The sequence below is a fragment of the Columba livia genome, chromosome 8, assembly GCF_036013475.1.
Source record: "Columba livia isolate bColLiv1 breed racing homer chromosome 8, bColLiv1.pat.W.v2, whole genome shotgun sequence".
Classification (NCBI taxonomy): domain Eukaryota; kingdom Metazoa; phylum Chordata; class Aves; order Columbiformes; family Columbidae; genus Columba; species Columba livia.
Genome location: NC_088609.1, coordinates 18,164,836 through 18,188,376, shown reverse-complemented (window position 1 = coordinate 18,188,376; position 23,541 = coordinate 18,164,836). Strand labels below are relative to the sequence as shown.

The 23,541-nt window shown below is 35.0% G+C and overlaps 1 protein-coding gene and 1 long non-coding RNA gene across 5 annotated transcripts in view; one reads left to right on the top strand and one right to left on the bottom strand.

The window, feature by feature from the left end:
* Window positions 1-18,057, bottom strand: part of LOC110362438 (uncharacterized) — a 64,376-nt gene extending 46,319 nt beyond the window's left edge. The window contains exons 1-2 of the long non-coding RNA XR_010474312.1: window positions 17,872-18,057; window positions 16,091-16,232 (exon numbers count right to left, since the gene is read on the bottom strand). This is a non-coding gene — a long non-coding RNA (uncharacterized LOC110362438). The remainder of the gene's footprint in view (window positions 1-16,090; window positions 16,233-17,871) is intronic.
* The window catches only part of KCNT2 (potassium sodium-activated channel subfamily T member 2), a 131,810-nt gene that overhangs the window by 47,239 nt on the left and 61,030 nt on the right, over window positions 1-23,541 (top strand). For all 4 annotated transcript variants that reach the window (XM_065072337.1, XM_065072335.1, XM_065072334.1 and 1 more), the window contains exons 7-9: window positions 205-279; window positions 762-845; window positions 1,445-1,539. In XM_065072337.1, coding sequence (XP_064928409.1) covers window positions 205-279; window positions 762-845; window positions 1,445-1,539 — 254 coding nt within the window. The remainder of the gene's footprint in view (window positions 1-204; window positions 280-761; window positions 846-1,444; window positions 1,540-23,541) is intronic.

The following is a 23,541-nucleotide window of genomic DNA, read 5'->3' as shown; positions in this document are numbered from 1 at the left end:
AACAGTAAGAAAAATAGTCCAAAGTGTCCTGTAATCTATATCCACATTTGACATATGTGTTTAAATCTCAAATGAATGAGCTTCCTGAAATTCGGTTAATGGGAGAGAATCTATAAGTGGCATTAGAATATCACCTATATTTCTCATCAGAACTAGACGTAATCCTACTGTAACATGATTTTTTTTTTTTCCTTTTCTTTGAAGGGAAATATCTGGGAGCAAATTCTGAGAATACCCTTTCTCCTGGAAATAATTAATGCTGTCCCTTTCATCATCACGGTAAACATATTTGAATTAATACATTTACACACTGCACTTTTATAGCTGCACAAACACTTTTAATTTTAATTGAAGTAAATTTGGAACTTATATGTGGATGGCAAATTTGTGCCTGTGAGAACAGAAATCTGTCATCAAGAAGAATATTGTTTGCTACTTGCATGAAGTAATAATACAGATAACTTTCCCCTTCTTCCCTGACAAAGAAAAGCAAAACCCTCTCACTCAAAATACAGCACAATCAATAAAATAAACCAGCTAGATATTAAAATATAAGAATCTCTGGTGTCTAAACTAAAAACTGACTGCCCTTATTTTATCAAATTATCTTATGTAGAGTTCATCACAAAGAAAAAAAAAAAGTTATTTAAAATGTTTTTTAAAGCCATATCTCACACATTAATAGTAAGTATTTTTCCCCAAGTGTTTTATTGCTGCTTGAAGAGAAAAGCTTTCAATGAATTTGTTAATTTTTCTTTCAGATTTTCTGGCCAGGCTTAAGAAACCTGTTTATTCCTGTGTTTTTAAATTGTTGGCTGGCAAAACATGCTTTAGAGAATATGATTGTAAGTATGACAAAATAAATAACTATTTTAGAGTTTCTATTTTTTTTTTTTTAACATATTGTCTTTAGTGGGATTTTGGCAGTACAGTCCACTGTCCAGCTTTAATAGGAAGCTAACCAGATCTGTATGTAGATTATACAAATGGTCAAGCATTGCTAAGCTGCTTTCTGCATCAAAATCAGAAAAAAAAAAAAAAGACTTCAAGTGAAATCTCAGTTAGTATAAATTGTTACTTTGATGGTAAGGGAAAGTTGTAATGGCTGTTTTTTTTGCTACTCTTCCATTTATACACAGCTGTAGGGAATTCAGCTTCTGTGCCTTAATTGGTCCTCGCAGCCTGTAATTTGTAAGCTAGACATGAGCAGACAGACCTTAATGCAGTTTGCAATAGTATCAGAGTTGTGCCAGGATGAACAAAGAGTTAGTTGAATAATCACAGAATCACAGCTGGCTGTTTTGCACCCTTCTATATGATCAGCAAATTCTAAGTGCATTTGAATGACTACATTTTATCAGAGCACTATATAATTCCTCCAAAGAATCAGTTCATGCCTTATTAATTCAAAACTAAAAATAACACCTATTTTCCATTAATATAGAATGATCTTCATAGAGCCATTCAACGCACACAGTCTGCAATGTTTAACCAAGTCCTCATTTTAATATCTACCTTACTATGTCTTATCTTCACTTGGTAAGTCTCCAAAACTCCTTTGTTTTTATTATATATATTGACTTTTCTTCCTTTACTACATGGTGTTAAAACAGGCATTGTGGAAATCATGCATTGCAGTAATATGCTTGCAGTGAAACTGTTAACTAGCATCTGCTACTACTGGGGTCCTCATAACACTGGGTTTGAAGACAGAATGTGCATGCATGGGAAAGGAAATCTTTCTCACTCTAAGGAAGGAAATACAGATGATGCAAAAGCACGGGAGAAAGGAGTGAGGGTAGATTTACATATTACCGTATTTACATATGTACCAAGAGTGCCATCTCAGCAGAAAAGTCACTCAAATTCGAAGAGTATTAACAGAAGTACCCATACTAAGGTCACCTTCCTCTGACTGGTGAGAACAAGAGAAAAATATGAATGATCTCAGCTTTATTTCTCTGATGACCAAGTCAGTTTCCCATGAGGAATACAGGGAACAGCTGTTAATAACATAGATTGCAGAAAGTTTAGATTTTATTAATCTAGATGGCAGAAAGTGGTGGACGGTAGGTTCAAACAACCAAAATGTGTTACTCTGAGGAAGTTTTTTCTGCCAAGACCTTGAAAACTTAATTTACAGGAGTTTGGAAAGTATGGGCAAAAATCTGTTGAGGGCATTAAATAAAAACATATGCAGTTAGTGGCATTCATGAGCTGCAGATTATTGGACCCTAGGAAAAGATCCAAAGGAAACATCACTTGATTGCCCCATTTTTATATTATGCCCTGTGGATCTGCTGTTGTCCTTGCCTGTAAACAAATAAGACTACCTGAGTCTTTGGTCTTGCCCAGTATGGTCATGCTTACGTTCATATAAATGGAGGTAGTTACAGTGTATCTGGGTAGTTTACTTAACATAGAGAGTTTTCTCAGCAGTAGTGCCTGAGAAGTGAATATCGTATACAGGAAAACAAAATATAGAGGAAGAATGTGTGTCTGTTACAAGACTGTGTACAAGGGAGCAGTGAACAGAGAAGATGATTCTATGTGAAAAGGCTAAATCACCTGGATTTATTTTGCCAGACAGGGTGCCTTTGGGTCAGCACACTGATGAAGTTTGGTCTGTCATTTTGGAGACACCAATTGATTTTCTCTTACTTTATTTCTCTAGCTTGTTTTTCTTATAGCCACTGTTACGTGCTGCCTAATTCTTCTGGTAATAACAGTGTAAAATAACACAAGGCCTTTTCCAGTCTTGTCCCTCTCTTTTCTTTATAAGAAGAGGAATTTCTTCTAACCAGTGGCTAAGTGAGTGGTCCAATTTTACCCTTTGTCTTATGGCCACACAACTGCATAATAATAAATTCTTCCAGTTCTAAACAGTAACAAAATTTTGTGATGTTAAATTTCCTACTGAATATTATGGCCCTTTAAAAGGAAATGTTATATGAATACTTGAACCAAAATGCATAAAATTCTATCATTGTAGCACTTTGACATTTTAAATTTGCTCTAATTTTGCTTTTTAATTTTTTTAATATAAAGCTTTCTTGAGTTAATATGCCTTCACCTTTTTTTACTAAGCTACTTCAATATTTTACTGAATTGCTGAACAAAATATGTATCCAGTTCTCACTGAAGTAAGGTAGTAACAAGAATGTTTCCTAAGAAATCGCTGGGATGGTCCCTGGTTGAATAAGGTATAGAAGCTGCCGCTAAACAGAACATCCTGCTCACCAGCAGGCATTTTGATAACTGACAGTAAACCATGCAGAAAATGGCAAACTCACGTGCAGTAATTATGTCTGGTCTCAACAGTCACAGATACCAGCTCATTATACATACTGGCCTAATACTGACCCTGCTAGACTGCAAAATAAGATAGGAAGAAAACACCCAGTAATGCAATAAATAAGGAAATGAAGCATTTTTTGAATGACTAAGAATAGCTGTTCAAGCACCTGCAGCTTGCCTAAGACTGGAGTTCTATTTAGGCAATTTTTAGTATTGCTTACATGAATACACATAATGGCATATTTGCACATTTTTACACATCTGTGTATGATTTTATATTACAGAGTATATTTTTTAAAGATCTAAAAAATTCTCTATAAACAGTCAAAATCAATTAGCTTAATGTCTTTATGTTACATCTATGGTGAATTTGAGACAGCATTTCATTTTAAGATATATAGTTTAGAACTTACATGAATTTCTTCATGCTGAAAGAGGAGCAAAGTCCATTTCTGGAATCTGTCCACTTAAGGATGGCTTTCACCAGGCTGATCTTTCACATTTTCTGCAACGGCAAGGAGTAACCAAGCATATTCCTCCCAAACACATATGGGAGCCAGCACTAGACTTATCCATACATGTAATGGAGCACAGCACAAAAAACTTTTAAGCTAGCACTGATCTGTTTTCATGACATTGTTTTGGTTACATTTAGAGATACTGCCTTGGTCCATGAAGTACTATAGCTTCAGTAATGCAAAATTAATAAACCTAGATTAGTAGCTTGAGTACAATTCAGAGCACTTTCCCCTTAGACTAAATTCAGTACTGTGGGGACGTGCTCATGGTGTGCTTTTGGCACTACTGATAACTGCACTCACTGTGCCTCCCTAATGACCTTTAAGGTTAATGAAATAACCACTTCCAGGCACTGTATGGATTAAATAGTAACACCACAGCCACCCTTAGTTCCTGGTTGACAGGCTTGCTTTTACCATCTGCTTCAGTAGGAACGTTGGCTTCTCAGCATTTCTGAAGTCACTATAACTTTACAACACAGGGTTCTGTTCAAAACCATGATTTTTTCATCAGACACATAAAAAGAGACTGCACATAGCTTTGTATGGGGATTACACCGCTTTATAAGAAGTCCAAGATGGTATGAAGCTCAGAAGGACTTCTCTTTTCACTTTCATTTTTTACTTGTTCAGTTAGACTGGTGTACTGAGAAACTGCAGAAAAGTGCTTTTTTTCTGCTTCGAGTGAGACTGAAACCTTTTGTAAGTCTTTTGATAGCAATTTCTGTAAGAAAGCTGAAAACAAATACTGAAACATAACTACTTTCCAGCAATTAGTTTATATCTAAAAGATATGCTCCTTAATAATTTTTTCCAGAATTTTGTGTATATTTTTACTTTTTAAAAAGTTGGTTTTTGCTGATGTGTGAAAGAGATGCTTTCTTTACTTCCTTGTGCAAACAACAGAAACCAGTAGTTCTGAAAAGAGTACAAAGTCGCTGGATACATACAAGCATATTGGAGCTGACATGTCTCCACTGATGATTCTGAAAGTACAATTTTGCTGCAGAATGTATATTACAGGATCTTTTCTGAAAGCTCGTGAGTTTACAGAGTAAGAGGATATTTATATGAGAAGATACTTATATCTGATCTTTGTATGGGTGCAAGTTCAGTGAGCAGGAACATGCCTTTGCTGTCTGTCTGTCTAGCTGGAACTGAAATTCTGACCTCTCAGATCTGGAGGAACTGTTCAGTCCCGGTCATTAGAGGTGCCTCAGCACACCCAGGACCCTGGGCAAGAAGCTGGCTGAACCTCCTGGTCTCCCAGTGGCTTACAATGGAGGGAGAAAATTTTGTATGTCTAAGCCCAGTACATTTTTACTTTTTCTTCTAGTGTGTAGGCAACAGCATTGCATTTGTTACCATTTGACTGGTGGCCTTTCTCAACAGCAGTTTACTTTAGAGTTCAGTTTGGGGATCTATATTATGTACAATACCTGCAAGAAAACAGTATATTTATAGAAAACTTTATTTCAAATTATAAATGCATAAAAGGAGCTCTTCCTCATCAACTTTGCTCCTATCTGCATGTAGCAAGTATTTTCAAAATAACTTCTCCCATAGCTAGCAGAAAACCTGCAGAAAACCCACAGATAAATAATTAAGTTCTGCCTCATGCATCATCAGCAAACCCATCAGTTACATTTCCACAACAGAACCTTGTAAGTGGTGGTTAAAAATGTAGGTGCATTCCAACTTATGTCTTATAACTCAGGTGTAAGCTTTCAGATGAAAAGTTAAAATCTAATGTTTACAGCTAATTGGCTAATCTCACAAATTTTAGATGTCATGATTCAAGCTGTCCTCAGAATATAGTGGGAAAAAGCTCCTTCTGTATTTTTGTGTACAGCTGACAATTTTCAATGTTATTACAGAACGGTAATCGCATAACAGAATTTTTGTCTTGTTCTACTCTTTCAGTTTTTATAGTAATTGTTTATGGATCTGGGGGTAGAACTCATTTGCAGATAAATAAATTCCTAAGACTAACTCCATGTATCTGTAGTTGACAGATTGCATAAAGGGATTTGTTGCTTTTCTTCTGGTTTCAAAGTCAGATTAGGCTATCCATGATTTTTTCTTTCTTTAAATACCTCAGTACCCTTCTAACCAGAGCAATTACACATACACAAAAAGATGTGTACTCCTATATGACAGACCATTCAGCAGTTACTATTGATAGAGTTCTAGTGAAAGTTACAGACGTAGTCAAAGTATATGTTGTGTCATTTAGCTAATGGTGTTTGCACTTGTTTGTCAAATGAAATACTAATTATTTCTGTAAACTGTACAAGAAGACATAACAGTGAATGACTATTTCAGGCATCTTTCTGTGACACAGTGAATCATCTATTAAGAGTTATTTTGCTTTTTAAATCAGTGTTAGTCATATATCACCAGTGTAGAATGATTAGCTTGTGAAAAAAAGGTGGCTACAAACTGTTAGAAATGGACATTTATTTTTTTTCATACTGAAGACTAAGAAGCCTGCACTAACTTTGCTTATGTCTTCATTGAAAGGTCACTGAGGTTAATCCTAACATTTTTTACCCTTCAGTGCTTTCAACGCCAGATTAGGATGTTTCTACACACTGACTTACAGATTCTAATAAATGTAGTATGCCTATTCTGTAGCCTAAATATCAATTACACAGTCAAAATTCTCATCTGAAGGAAACAGTACGAATAAATTGCTTGTAGGGATGAAAACAGATCCAGACAATGATCTAGTCCAAACAAGACAAATCAAGATCTTTAGACTGGGAACTCTATGTTACTGAAAACAAATGAACAAACAAAAACCAAACCAAAACAAACACCAAACAAAAAAGTATTAATCCTATGTAGTGTTAGAGAAAGCAAGGCATCTCAGTGCTCCAGTTCCATTTACAATCCATAAGTACAGACAGACACCTGAGAGGGCGATGCAGATCTGCAGGGAAATAAATTGCCACATGGAGGTCTGTGCTTCTCTGCCCTTCTCTGTTGATTATATCAGGAGCCTACAATGGCAGCTCTCCAAGAAAGATGCCTAGCATTTAGTAGGATGAACTTGAAGAGTGTTGGTGGATTATATAATGTAGAATAAAACATGTTTTTTTGGGTCTACAGTTCTTTCTGCGATGTTATGTTTTGTTGTACAGCACTCTCAGTGCTTGGCCCAACCTCAGTTTATGGCTCAGAGAGATTTTCTGCATTCAAAAAAAGCACACAGTTAAACTGTAATTTCGTTATTTCATTTGATCAAATCCAAAGATTCTAAAGTGGTATAGCACACAAAGTCTCAGCATCTAACAGACTAAACAGGAGATGGAGAATTTAAATCCCAGAATATTATAGAACATTATTGAAAGTTCTAAGTAACCATAAATAATCCAAAATAAATTATTCAACTGTTCAAGAATCCTGCAAAGTATAAAAATAATAGTGGTTGCAATTTTCTTTCTCTGAAATAAAGCAGATCTGTCAGGGCCTTCTTTGTTACAAATGAAGAATCTCTATTTCTGTTAGGAAATATTCCCATGCAGTGCTCTCCAAACATAAACAAATATATCTAGAAGTAGGCCAGGTAGCATGTTGTACCTTCCAAGTCTCTTGAACCAACTACCACCCTACCCTTGTCCTGCTTCTCAACTGCTGGAATCAGGGCAGCATGTATTGCTAGTTTTCCTGTAAGTATATGCAGTTAGAATTGAGGTCTAATGCAGACACTACCTTAACTCTTGCTTAAGTTACGGAAAATTTGACAGATTGTGCAGCCTCTGGGAAGTCAATAACAAAATATTTGATAAAATATCCATTTGTTATTTGTGAACAAATAATCTATACATTTAATTAAATTTTATCTGAACTATTTACTTATAGGAAAAACTGTGTGCGTGAACACAAGGACAATATTTTCATCAACTTTGGTAGGAGAAAAACATATTGTATGCAGAGTTTATATTTTCTTAGGTATAGAAATTTCTAAGGTGGCTTTGCTAAAATCTGCTGTGTAAGAAGCCTGTGAAAACAGTGTTGCCACAAATAGTTGTCAATTTAGATTGCAAATTCAGATAAAACTCCTACCTTTTCTAATGGAATATCGTTTTATGGGATGGGCCACACCCCTGTCACATTAGCTAGCACTGGGGATCATTTGCTTACATCTGTGTTATTAGTCCTTAGGGGCTAAACCCTTAGAGAAGGCTTGATGAGAAAATGTGATGAAATATTACAATGATAAAACTGTAACAAAAAATCCACCTTGTTTATTGGATTAATGCCTTTGCTTATTTTTATACAACTATTGTATTGTGAAAACACAGAAATATTACCATATTTGATTGATAGTGTGGTATTTGTCATAATACATTTTAAAAAATATTTTTATGTTTAAGTTGAAGAGTTCAGATCTTAGAAAAGCATATGAGTGATTTGTGCCGTTAAACGGTGCTGCATATAGAGTATAGGATAAGGATTTACGCTACTGAAAAACTGGTTATTTGTGAAAAGCAGACAGAATTCATGTTTATTGTAGGGAGAGCAGAAGTATGGTGGCCTAATCAGAAGTCTTTTTGGCTACCCGTCAAACATGGTTTCTATGGAAACCTACAAAATTATACAGTGATTTTCATGCTATTTTAGTTATTAATTTGGTAGTGACATAATATTTCCTTTGTTAATCCTTTTAGATGTTTTTACATAGTTATTTCTAAAATAATCAGGTCAGCATCTTTCCCATGCCACATGCAGGGAATTCTTTGCACAACTGATGTAATGGAACATTTAAAACTGAACACAGAGACCAGTGAAATTAATAATAATTTGAGTAGCTTATTTACTGTGGTCTGTGAAACAAAGTCATAAAGAATAGAGAGTTCAGTCTAAATTGTCTTCTGAGTGTAAGAGATATATTTGTAGTCATCTTGTCTTCTTTTGAAAATAAAAAGTAATCAGAAAGACTAAACAGTAGCTCAGAAAGCTGCCCTTCACAAAGCCTTGGTAAAATGGAGTGTCAACAACAGATTATTTACAAGCAAACCCTTCTTCCTTAAGGAAAAAATAATATGATGGAGATATTTCTTCTGTTTTATTGCACCCTGGAAGATGATCTGGGGCTTCAGGTACTTGTGATCTTTCCAAGTTACATTCAAAGCTTTGTGACTTTCTAGCACAGATTGTAGATCATTTATTAACCTGAAAATCAGTAGTTCCAAAGTGAATTTAGATAAAGGTAGGCAAAGTTAAATTGAAAATTTTGAAAGACAAATTAAACTTATGTACATTTTTTTGTTCTCTATGTTTGTATCACACAATATTTAATATTTCATATGGTATGTAACTTGATGTTATAGGTCAGATAAATCATCCTTTGAGAATTAATGCAGTGGCAATTTCACAGTCTAGTAGTGTGGTGTTTAAATCAATATTTTTAATTTATCCTAGGAAGAATTTTCAGCATGGATTGCAAGACATTTACTCTTGGTGGGAGTTAGACATTAAATTACTTTCCATTCTAAAAGTTCCAGCCTCTGTCTGGGAATCAGTTATGATCATTCTCTTCTAATAATTTTTTTTGCTCTGTGAAGGTACTGAAAATTCAGTGTTCAGAATATCCGTATTTAAGTAAGGTATAAAAATAGATTCAAAACCAAACTTCTGCCCAAGAAGGAGTTAAAATGTCACCCAGGTTCTTTCTCAGTATTTCCCCAATAAATTTCACATGATGTAAAAAACTCTCACAGATATCAAATGATGCTATTATTTACAATAATAATGCATTGAGAATATTTAGGAGGGTTACACAATATTTTGCAAAACATTATGCACTCTGAATATGCCATTGAGAGAACATTTTTTTTTTGCTCTTATTATCATGACATCTTGTAATACAGTAATAACGTTACCTGAAACCATGACAAGCAAAGGTTGTTCTGGCATCAAAGAAAAATTACCATTACCAAAGGAGGAAAAAACGTAAATGATTTTGAGTCATATAGTGTTTGGACTGTTAGAAATACAGTTCTAAAAGACTGCATATCCACAGCATCTTCTCTTTAGGAATCATATTTTGAATTTTGTGAGAGATAAATAAAATCAAGCTACTGCTAGTATTAACTAATTATAGCCTGCCAACACATGCAAAGCAACACATAGGATTCTTCAAAGTTAATCTAACTGCAATCCTGTCCTTGTTCTTTTGCAGGGACATAGTAGAAGATGGAATGACTCTAAGTCTTAGTGAAATTAAAAATTAAATTAGAAAAGCTTGCTTTAATTTTCTGTGTCACACTGATGTACGTAAGGACAAAACTGGGGCCACAACATATAATTCTGTATTTGTCACATGAACCCCATGACATAATAAAGGGGGATTTGGTGAAAATCTAGAAGTGATAATCCAAAGAGCAAGGACAAATAAGGAATGTCAAAGAGAAACAGAACACCATATTTCATTACCAAAAATCAATTACCATATTTTAATCTGTGCAATATGCTTTAGAGCTATGTACGTCTTAAAAGTATCAGCACTTGAAAAAGATCCACAGAAAAAATGCAATTAGAGAAAAGATTTTTAAGATTGAGACACAGGGGGTGATGGAGGTAAACTCAATGGGCACGCAAGTCGTTAGGATGTGGGTCCTTCAGTAAGCTTGAACACGCACACATATACCTGCTGCTGGATCACAGGCTTGTAACTAGATATATTGTGTGAAAATGCGTATGTTACATATGCAAAATACGCATGTTACCTTCAGAAAAGGGATGACAAGAATAACTTCGGTAAAATAAAATGTTAGACTAAAAGTAGATCTGGAATCCAACCAGAGCCTGCGTATTGTGAAATACTTTATCATGATATTGGTAGCAAAAATCTTAAGTTTTGCTTTGGTTTTGGGAGGATATCATAAAAGCAGGTGAAGGTCCCCTTAGAGGGGCACTTTGATATATAAAATATCACAAACCTTTGTCTTCCATCTCTTTCATTAGAGGAAGGCATTACCTTTCACATATTTCATTTTATCTTTGCAGTAATAACAGATACTCGCATGCTGTCGTTGAGAATGTTGTATCATTTTAGGCAGTAGCAAATAGAATGCCATGTGTAACAACAGATGACTAATTATGTTGAGGATGTTACTTCACCATTTAAAATTCAATGCCTGGCAGCAAACCATCATCACTCACAATTCCTGGCTCAAATGGAAGTTGTCATTAGCATGCAGACTTTATATATATATATACATATATATATATATATTTTTTTTTCATTGACTGATTCATTAGGCTGACAAACTATTTATTTTACTTTTCTAAAATTTGGCGTTTATGGTGATTTATGCTAACACATTTAACTGTATTATTAGATACCATCAGTTATTCTGGTTCTCTGATGAGCAGTAACTCATTATGCTGATTTGTGATCAGCACAACTCTTCAGTGATTTGTTCACTTTTATTGTCTGTTTCATATTCCAACTGTATTTTAAGGGTGTGAAGTTTAGCAAAGTTCGTATTTCTGAAATCAGGAAGAGTAAAGAAAGATGTTGATAAAACTTTGGCCATACTAACAGAAGCTGGCACTAGACACCAGGAATTATTCACTCACACTCTATTTGTATGAGGCATAACTTTATGGAATATTGAAAGGACGGTGGCTTTGGCAGAGCTAGGAAGATGTTATGAGATGATCGAAAAAGAAGATGGATTTTAGTGCATTTACAATAGATTTAAAAATAATTTTTAAAAAGTCTATTTTTTCTCTTCTGTATACTTCTGTATACATTGGAAATTACTATAATATTTAGACAGATGTTTTTTGAACAGCTGAAGACTAGAGGCATAGATAGTCATTCACACATAGTATCACATTTGGGTGATAAATGCATTTAAAATTTAAATGTCCATGGATTCTTCTAACTCCTCTAACGCACCTTTGTGTGTCATATTCTTTCCGTGAGCAGTACAGACCCCATTCCCCATGCTGTCACATGCCAAAATCAGTTACCGAGCTTAAACAGAGGAAGTAAAGACTTAACAGTATGATTCATTACAAAAGCATTACTTGTAAATTCAATCTCTGATTATTTATTGGGAATTCAAAACAATTTTTTACCGAAACACACAGTTCTGTCAATTGTTTGACCTGGTCACAGTAACTTAATATCAAATTGATGTCAAAGAGTGTTAGATTAATCTCTAAATGGTATCTCAGCTCCAATAAATTTGTATTTCTAGCACTGTTAGAAGATATTGCTTTCCATTCTCCTGGAGTTCCCCCAAAAGCAGAACTTTCTTAATAAAATCCATTTAGGGTATAAATCAAATAAACAGCCCTCTGATTAATGTTTTTTGTACTTCCATTGGCAATTAGAAACTTATCCTAAAAAAGTTAAAACAAGTTTTATTGAGTCTTGTTATCTCTCAACCTCAGTATAATGTCTAACTGTATACTTACAAACAAACTAGAACATAAGCTTAAAGTTAAATATATGCTCCCAATCTTTGCAAAAACACAGCTCTATTTTTTATGTTTGTGAAAGTTGTACATTTCTGCAATATCTATGAAAAATTATATATACTGTATATTAGTGTGGAAGTGCCTGAGTCACAGCAATAAGAAAAAATAATTGGTATTCACTTAGTAGACACTTAAGGACAAACTGTGGGTTGACTTTACAGACTGAAAACTTAACAACAGGCATGAAATCAAATTGTCCCTTCCTTTGGGCACAGAATACCATATATAATTACATTCCACAGCAAAGCAGTATGTTTACTAATATATTACAAAAGGAGAAGGAGATCATATAAGAGATGAGGCTGTTTAAAGGTATCCAGTACATTATGGCCTCTCGTAATCACATGCTCTCTACTGCATTGCTTAACTCTGCAGTATAACAACAAAACTCTTCATGGCATTCCAGTAAACTTTTGAGTTACCTTTTCATATTTTCAGGACATCTGTTATTACTGGCTTACATTTATGACAAACCTAAGACAACTGCTGAGAATGAGCACTTGTAGTTAATTTGGTTTTGAGTTTGCAGTGTGATGATATTAACAAATTAAATACAGCCCTATATTTTGCAAGTTTGTTATCATTAATGACGAGCAGTGAAAACAAAGTAAATGCAAATATTTTACGCGAAGAAGTTCAGAATAAAATTACTGATGAGAGGCCACAGCTACATGTGGGCAGGTATGTACGTTTAGTAGAATTGGATAAATATGGCAAAAAGAGTGACTGGGAGTCATGTTTCAACTGTGCTCCTTCACTCAATCTTTTTTTGTTCACTAAGCTAATATTCTAAAACTAAAAATAGAAAAAAAATGCAGCAAATAAAGTTTCAGTCACCCTTAGGGCAAACATGAAATACTTCATCTTGAATATTCAGAGTGGAAGTCTAATTTTAAAGGCTGTGAGTATGTAGGAAGAATAAAATCCTACTGAATATTTTCAATCAGCTAAGCAATCAAGGGGAAAATATGCCAGAAAAAACATAGCAAAGACTAACCGTCCGTGTAGTGTGCTGTCAGTCCTGGTAGTCATGGTGATCTTCTTTCTTCACCCTCCCTGCCTTCATCTTTCCAGTATTATGATCATTAATCCCATAATATTTTGCTGCCTACTTGAATCAGGTCCCCTCTTCACTCATACATCTGCTGGTTTTTGGTCATCCTGATATAAGCTGTGCTCTTCCTTTAAATGATGAGTGTAATCAAGTATGCAATTTTGAGAATGCAACTGGTTGGGATTTTACCACAAACCATTATTTAACAATCAAAATTATTTTTACAATCACACCTCACACATCAGAACAGTCCTGTGAGGTTTTGGATTTCATTGATTTTTAGAAAGAGTTATATACATAGACTCATTTGAATTTCTCGCCAAACAAATTAGATTTAAAGGCTTTTCTTCAAGCAAACATTTGGTCCAAGCAGGTGGCCTAAAGAAGAAAACTCACATGGAATAATAAAAACTTCCATGACTTTCAGAAAGATCTTTAGTTACAGTAAAGTTCAGGCTTTTTCGCTCAACCAAAACATTTCATTGAGAACAACATTAAGACTCCAGTAGTGTTAACAGTGAGGAGCAGGAGAAGAATGATGATGGAGCTTGCTCATCAGACCAGACAAGACACAGATATTCTGAGGTGTGCAAGTCTTCGGGCTCATTGCTATTAATAGAAGAATTACTAGGTTTCCAAGCAGAAACTCAAACCATAAAGGAGCCACTTCTGTAATATATAATGTAATATATAATGTAATGTAAAATAATATAATAACATGTTTATATAATTATTTATATACGGGAGTTTTAAAACACAACTTTATAATGAGGAAGAAAATTTTTACAGTGAGGGTGGTAGAACACTGAGCCGGGTTGCCCAGAAAGTTAGTGGATGCCCCATTCCTGGAGACATCCCAGGCCAGGCTGGACGGGGCTCTGAGCAACCTAAGCTGGGTGAAGATGTCCCTGCTTATGGCAGGGGGATTGCACTACATGAGCTTTGAAGATCCCTTCCAACCCAATCTATTCTATGATTCTGTGATAATTTAAATAATATGCAATGCTGTTATTTTCATTGGTAGTTTCAATTATTGTTAAAAATACTAGAGAATGTGCCTAGATTCATTTTTCAGCATCTTGAACTATTATTTAAAATATCCATCTTTAATTCATAAGAATATACACATCTACTTGAAAGGTAAAGATTAGTGCAATAATAAAATCCAAACCAAAGTAGATTACATTTTCATTTAGGTTATCACCAAGCTTTGGCATTCACTGATCTGTACATATTCACCTGCAAAATGAACTCCTCATTTTAAGTGTAAACATTGTGCAATAGAAGGAGCACAACAGATCGCTATCTCTGTGTTCCTACATAATTCCAGCATTTCACAGTGGTCTTCATTTGGGCTTCTCAAAATGTTCAAGCCAGTCTATCATGTTCCACCTGTCTTCTCTTCATATCTGCGACCCTCTCTTTTTTTTTTTTTCAGAAAGATTATTTAAAGCACAGCAAGCAGATGCCATGAGAAACAGTTATTTCTCATCAATTTGCAGCCTACATGTCTGGGTCTTCTGTTTATTCACCCTTTAATCTTCCAAGTGCATGTTCTATTGTTTTTCTCCAGCCTGTATTTACTATTGGTCTGAGTTTCACAGCAGGATAAGCAGTGCAACAAAGACCATTCTTTCTTAATATTACTTATCTGTAAATTTCTGAGAAATTAATCTTTTCTTATGATGCTATTAACAAGATAACTTTACAACTGGAGGAAAGTAATTTGTGTTGTCCGAAAGCAGTTGTTTTAATAAAAGCAATGAGGGTAGCAAAAGAGAGTTGCACTCACAATGCAAACAAATGAGAAGTTGTCAAGGGGATGTAAAAATGGATGGAAGTGTAAAAAAAAATAAAAATCCAATAAGGAGAGAACTTTCACCACCAGAACTGAAGGAAAACTAGGAGGAAAATTCCAAAATCTTGTTCCACAAAAAACCTGTCCTAAAAGAAAGGAACTAGGAAAGGAGAACTTGTCAAGTTTTGAGTGTAAGATAGATAAAAATGAATATTTAATAATATAATAAAATTAAATCAATTTGTCACTAAAATATGCTATGTCTTGAGTTAGGTTGAAAATAAAATCATATTAGCAGTAGTTTATAGACTATATCATAATGCTGTATCAGTTGTAAGGTTGTAAATCATTTAAGACTGATACTGCCTTGAGTGTTTGTAAAATCGTATTTAATCAACTCTCTTCCTAAACATTATTTAATTCCATGACCTAGTTATATGGGAATAAAAAATTTGGTAAACTAGATATGTTACGGACAAGCTACCCAAATAGCCTGAAGCTAAAGTGTTCTACCACTGTAGATGCACACAGGGAGCTGCAGAAACTGAATAAGCTGCCATAAAGGAATATTGGTGTCTTGGATTTTCCAGGCATTGAAAGATACTACACGTTTCAGTGAGATCTGGAAATGCTCTTATCGTAGAAGGCTTTAGTACAGAATATATGTGAACATTAGAGAGGATTCTTTAGGGTCAGGAACTGCAGGCTTGTTTATAGCAAATAAATGTGTGTGAGAGAAAGCATACCAAGGCTGGGATGGACACAGAGCTGACAGCCTCCATCAGAGAAAGTCTGCTCTTGGGCCACAACTAAGGTATGCATACTGAATTATTATTACAAGTTCTTTTGCAGGCAGAGCATTTCAGGGGAGAATCTTTCCATACTGGTTTTGTTTATTCTTTCATTAAAATCTGTTACCTCACTCAGTAGAAGCAGAACACTGAATTAGAGGAGTCTTCTGCCTAATCCAATATGGATGCTGGCCATTTTTTCCATGTCGGTCCTTTTAGAAACTTCATCCAACTTGAGAATCTTTTGCCTCTTCTTACAATCTCTATCACTGTCGTAAAGAGGAAAGAAACAGGATGTGGGTTTGAATTCACAGTCATAGAGGATGATTATAATGTTAGACCTTCCATCTCTCCAGTAGCAATCTGACCAATAATGATTACTTCCTTCAAAAAGGAGCAAGTAATAAAAAAGACAAAAAGTAATGCTTCCATAGTAGATATACCCGATCTCGGAGTTTTAAAAGATCAAGTTTAAATTTCTTGATTACTATTGGCTTCTCTTAGCCAACCTGCTATGATTCAGGGTTTTTTTTCCTGACAGTCTGATGATTAAAATCCAAGTTTAGCATGATTAAAATCTGGCAAGTACATAATTTACTTCTGTAGTGGCTGTGATACGATACCAGGCTTTGGAAATTCAATATAATTTTTTATGTGTTACCTCAAAACAAACTTAGGTTCAGACAGATATCCAAACACAGTCATTGAGCTAGGTTATGTTTTTTAAGTTTCCTTCATATTTATAGGGATTTTTATTACTTGTGCTAAGAGAATACTGTGGACTGCGTTCTGTCACTAGAAAATGAAATGTATGTCTATCTGGTCATAAATCAATACCTCTGTCTTTAATTCCTATCCTGATTCTACACAGTGGGTTAGTTGCTTCTTACGCACATTTAACAAATACTCAGATAACAAATCTTTCAATTGTTAATTCAGTTTGATCGAGGGACTGTGGGTGGTTTGCATAACAACTGTTATACCCTGAGGAGTGTTTCAAAACCATTGTAAGAAACATTAAGCATAATGTTCCAAAGCATAATATATCGGGTGTATTAAATAAGAATTTAGCATTTGAATTTTCCAGCACAACACATATAATTTCTGAATACTATAAATGGATTACTTAGTTATTTTTTCTATGAAAGGACAGGTATGTAATATTACCTTATTCTGTAACACCCTGCGGGTGAAGAGTATCTGGTGTTTGAAGTACTGACTGCATGATTCTTTTTCTGAATAATCACTGATTCCTGTGAGCAGTCCAAAACCTCAGACCCAGCATGCTCTCATCTGAACCAGCACTGATGCACTGGAGTTGGAATGCCAGGGGTTACCTTGTTTACCATCAAAGCTCTGGGCCAGACTGAAGGCCTACAAAAATACAGATAGTTCTTTGGACTGAAGTATGCACAGACGTCTTTATGGAAATACACTGAGCTGAATGCTGCCCACAGTGGGACTCTACTTGTGCAGTCTCGATGACCACAGTTGTTTTATTGCAGCTCCACTTCTTATTTCACAAAACTCGGTAGCAGAAGTAGAAAGGTTCTCACTCAGTTTCAACAAATATTTATATACAGTTGGTCATTTCATAATATCCCGTTCTGCTTAACAAGATGTTCTGCAGTTTCTGGAAGTCACATGGCTTACTAGTGGAAGTTTATTTTTATAAGTTGAGATTTTGCAAACATGAGCTGCATATAACATGCTGAACTTTGGGGAAGGAAAATGCTTATATTAGACACTATGGGTAGACATTAATGATATCATCAAACACCACTATTTAGGATAACAATGCAATGTAATACAGGAAGAGGTGACCTTTCCAGCTGAAGAGAAATTCAGAATTCATTTCTGATATGTTAGGATTGCTGTGTAGTGAAAGAAAGAGTTCTGCAGCCCTACCTCAGCTTTATTCAAAGTCCCACAGAGCCGAAGAGCTTGATTCAAAGCCTGGTGAAGTAATCTGAGTCCTTTCCTTCCCTACACTTGATTCTGAAAAAAATGGAAAGTGTTATATGACAACATATGCCAGCCTCTGAAAAGGAAATATCCTGGAAAACCAGAAAGATTTACATTGGACTGTCTGATGAAGAGGCATTAGAGTTACAAAAATACCTGAGATACTTGTTGTAACATTAACTTTGCCCTTGAATATTAAAAAGCCACAATGTCCACCAGTATCTTTTTTTTTTTTGCCCAGTCACTGAAAACATATTAGCATGATCTACTGTATTCATAGGATCATTTGTTACCAACTAAGAATAGCAAGTGTATTTCTCTACTGACTTACTTTAAAGGCAGCATAAAAACCTTCATCTTTCCAATCAGTATTTCTCCCACATTCCTTTCACTGCCTTGTATGCAATGAATCATTTGTATGTCCTGGAATTCGGTTATTTCTGCAGATTTAGGCCACCTATATGGAATGAAAGGAGCAAATTGGAACTTCTCATTGTAATTCTTAAATTTGATATATGATACATGATATGTTGTATCAGATTCAGTCATTTTAACATTTTGGAAATGGCATATCTACTTAAACTAGTCATTTTTTTTTCTATTTTAATGCTGTTTACAGAAAATTGATTTCCAGAAAATAAATGTTTGGAATAAAACATGTATTAGAAAAGACCTGAGAAAGCATCACAGGGTTTGAAAAATATGGAAGCATTTGGTTTTCATCAACTTAGAACCTCAGCTTCAGGGCATTTGAACAGGATAGACATTTTATTATTGGTCAGAGTATTTTTTTATTGTCTCTTCACTCATCCTTTGTTCTTTGCCTATTCTTCATTATTTACATAAGAACCTGAGGTTCTGCCAGAGATCATTAGGTTTCTAGGTCATGGGTAAAGTGCTCAGCAACACCTTCACCTTTTGTAGGCCAAGACTACACGGGTCAGTAGTGTCTCATAGGAAGAAAATAATTAAAATTCAGAAGACATATATTATCATTCAGAAAACAACATACAATATTTCCATATGTATCTGGTATAGTGAATGAAAAAAAAGCCACTTTAATGTCATTCTAGTTATATCAGTATTCAACACAGAGTTTTGTGAGGTGTAAACTGAGTGTTTTATGATTCTATTATCTAATTTTACAAGCACTGAGAACTGCTTTTCCAATAATGTCTAGTTTTAAAATATCAGACAAAACTGCATCTGGCATTACATTCGTGCCCTAAAGAAGACAGAACATCCCACAGAGACAACTTCCAGTAGGAAAAACTGTTTGCCTCTGTACAAAGCAAGGCATTCTCCAGGTACCGCATTAGCCCTAACATCACTTTCATTTCAAGGAATTGAGACTGGCACCAGCTTAATATTAACAACTTTGGCAAGTTGTGTGCACCTTTTGCCAATTTCAAGCAGAACTTTTATGCGTTTATCAGACTTCTAAGAGATAATACGTACTGCCTGGAGTGAGACTTAAGTATGAACGGTTCTATGGCCACATTTTATTTTTGGTGTAAATACTGAGGAAATTTCTTTAACCATCTTGGGTGAACTCTTCCAAATCTTTATTTCCTTAAGCACATAGTTACAGCCACTGTAGTGGTAAAATATTTCACAAATGCCTGACCATGCCTGAAAAGCTAACATGGTCGTCATTTTCAGTATTTCATGGTGTTTGAATTTTACCCATACATATTTGCTACACCTGATGGTCTATCAAAAATTTTGCTGACTGATGGTTCATTCTAATTTTTCTCATAAAGAAAAAAAAGTCACTGACAGTAGCATCAGAAGATTTTTAAAATAATACAAACAGCAATTGGCAGTACAGACCAATCAAATAATTGTAATTTAATATGTAATTTGTTCCAACATCACCATCCTGTGGTAGGATATGTGGAACCTTTGAAGAGTTGTGGGTGTGAAAAACTACTGGGAACACTTAATATGCAGAATTGCTGTATTTCTGAGTTATTTCAGATATAACTTCTGTATCGCATAATTCTGAACCTATACCACAGAATATCACTGAACCCAACAAAATTAATCCCCATTGATTTCAACATATTAATTAGCTAGTCCCTGCAGCTAGCTACTTAAAACACAACAAAGTATTTATACAAGTTGAAGCTCAAAGTTAAAGTCCAATTAAAATGCTATTAGATGCTAGTTAATTCTGAAGACAACTAAGTATCTCCAATTTTTGGCGTCAGCCTCTGGTACATTTTAGACCTCAAGAGATTGTACCCCCAAACAATAATTTTGTCTAAAAGTAAAAAAAAAAAAAAAAAAGGCAGAAATCAAACATGTTTGGCAACAATGACAAATTAAAATACAAATCAATATGAAATTAACCAATATAAGATTCTGATCAAGGACAGGTAATATACAATACTTGCAAATTGCTATCAATATGCTACTGAAACATGACAATCCGACAATCTCAGGGGTTATTTTACTCCACAGCGTTTACTTATGTACGGCATGTGGAGACAGATTATTTACAAAGAGAAGTTAGTTTTGGCACATAAAATAGTCAAACAAACAAAGATTCCTGGAATTAGAAAGACGACTTCCAGTAAAACAAAGATTGAACTCTCAAAAGTTGAAATGCTACCTAAACTAAACATGACTAGTCTTCAGAGATTACATGTTACTATCTTCACTTTTTGTTTTTATAAGTGGAGTGGTAGCAGAGTGTTTAAAATCACACTTCTGTTCTCCATAAGCTTGTAATAAATTTTCTGATACTACTTTTGCTTTAGCAGACCTGTGGTTTGGTTTTCTGTGGCTTTTTTAAACACTAATCTACTCCATTAAACCAATTTTGTGTTACTGTAACTGCTCACTTAGATCTGCTATGAAAAGACACATTTGCTGGATTTACAGGAAACCTAAAATTGGTATAGAAGGTGCTGAGTTGGGCCCTAAGCTTTAATTAGGCAGTTTCTGTGTACTTATTATTACAGTGGTTTATTTTCTCCACATGAACAATTTGGTGTGAGCATTGCCTTTGCTGAACATTCCTCTCCTACTTGAAATCATTATGTTTGTCCAGGGATGACCAGGTAAATTACTGATTCTTCATGGGATGAAAGAGGAGGAGGAAGCAAACAAGAATAAGGAAATAAAAATACCATTGTAAAATATCAAAACAGCTAAAAGATGAAGTCTAAGTTACCATATATTTCATTATGTCACTGTAAAATATCAAAACAGCTAAAAGATGAAGTCTAAGTTACCATATATTTCATTATGTCAGGAAATCACAGAATGACAGAATGTTAGGGATTGGAAGGGACTTCGAAAGATCATCTAGCCCAATCCCCCTGCCGGAGCAGGAACACCTAGATGAGCTTACACAGGAAGGTGTCCAGGCAGGTTTTGAATGTCTGCAGAGAAGGAGACTCCACAACCTCCCTGGGCAGCCTGTTCCAGTGCTCTGTCATCCTTACTAAGAAGAAGTTTGTTCTCAAATTTAAGTGGAGCCTTTTGTGTTCCAGTTTGAACCCATTACCCCTTGTCCTGTCACTGGTTGTCACTGAGAAAAGCCTGGCTACATCCACGTGACACTCAGCCTTTATATATCTGTGAACATTAATGAGGTCACTCCTCAGTCTCCTCCAAACTAAAGCGCCCCAGCTCCCTCAGCCTTTCCTCATAAGGGAGATGCTCCACTCCCTTCATCATCTTTGTTGCCCTATAAGAAATATGAGAAAGCAGGCAAAAATGTATGCTATCTGTACTGGTACATGCAGTATTAATGCATCTTTTAAAAACAATGCTTAACACTTAATTTACAAGAAAAAAAAAGAACTTGATACTGCCATTCATATAAAGAATTAGGTTATATTAAAAGATGTCACTAGGTTGTGGGGAGTGGAGTAACTAATCCGTGTAGGCTTGACTTCATAGACAGCCAGTAATGTTACACTGCATATACTATGCGGTGCAATCAGGTAGCCCAAATCAATGCTGTAGATGCTGAACAGTGTTTTTTACAGACACTGGTTATGAGATTAAAGTATAATCTTGAGGGAAGAGTAAAAGATGTAATATTTCATTTGGTAATTAGACTCCCATAAAGTTGTCTCTTGAAAGCCAAGTTTGTGTGCAGTTTTGTGATCTCTGGCTCTAATAAAAACAAAAGGCAGAGCAGCAAAGCACCTGGTAAAATCAAGACTTGGTAACCTAATTTTGGATTTATCATTCCTTTGTTTTCAGGGTTAGAGCTTCAAGTACAGTTTGGTAGAACTGCAAGTAAGGTGCAAATAATTTTGAGGAAATAAATTGATTTGTTCAATGAGTTGCTAGAAGAGCCAAGTTTCTGCTTTGGCAGAGAAGAAATAGCTCCCATATCTTACTGACTTTAATACTGTTAACTAAATGTGAGAAGCTCTGGCTCATGCCCACCAAGTTCAACAAGAAACAGCTTAAATCCACAACGTTTTGGATCAGGCACAAAATTATTTTGATGGCTTCAAGGAATAGGAATATATGTGACTATAAGGAGTACATCTGATAAAATGAAATCTTGGTCTCGCTAAATTCAGTGGCAATGTTACTGTTCACTTAGAAAAGGCTGAAATGGTTTGCGATACGTGAACTTGTTTTAGTTAAGCTAAAGTATGATTGGGTGGGCTGGCTACAGAAAGTTCATTAAAAAAATAATAGTAAATAAAATATCTCCTTCATCAAGATTTGAGATTTCCTAGAAAAAATTCTTATGCCTTAAAAATGTGAAAAAACTCCTAGGGTACCTTTACCTTTTTTTTTTTTTTTTACATTTTAATCCATCCAGTTAAATACAAAGGGTATAACTGACCCTTGCATATACAAACACCAAGCAATTTCACAAGCACCAGCATCAGAGAAAATACATTTCTACCAGTGATAGGATCATGCACTATGCTTCAGTACAAACCCATCTGCAGATGTTTAACACACAGTGCAGTGGTGTAATAGTTCTGCTCTGTAGGAGCCATATCACTGTATATTGCTGCTTTCCTGGGCCTTATGACCTTAATTCCTGAAGTCAAGGTTATGTGAGATGTACCCACAAAAGACAACTGAAGAGCAGAAATTGCATCAAGATGATCAGGAATAATAACAATGAAGAATTAAAAACCCATTACCATTCTGCTTTTAAATTACATATAACTTAGGTGAATAATGATATTAAAATAGCTTCTTTTTTCATACTTGGATGCCTCTACAGCATACTCCATGTCTGAGACCAGAGAAAACTTCCTTTCAGTCCTTCTGTTAATATTCTCAGGGTCAAAAATATAATTACTGTTTTTGTCAAAAAAAAAAGAAAAAAAAAAAGAAAAAAAAAAAAAGCAGCAATTTGGGAACATAGTGAAATTATGGAAGATCTAGATTACAACTCCAGTGAAAAATGTGGGACAAATTGGGTAGAATGTAGAAAAATCAGTTCTGACGGAAGTATGAAACTTATGCAAACAACAGGAGGAAAAAAAAGCCCTCTATCCTTTTAAGAACATTTTTTTAGAACATTTTGAGATGTGTGAAAACTACAAATGCTAGAACTGTGAAAAGGAAACTGGGAATTTGATCCATATGTTCTGGAAATGCCACTGCCCACAGCTA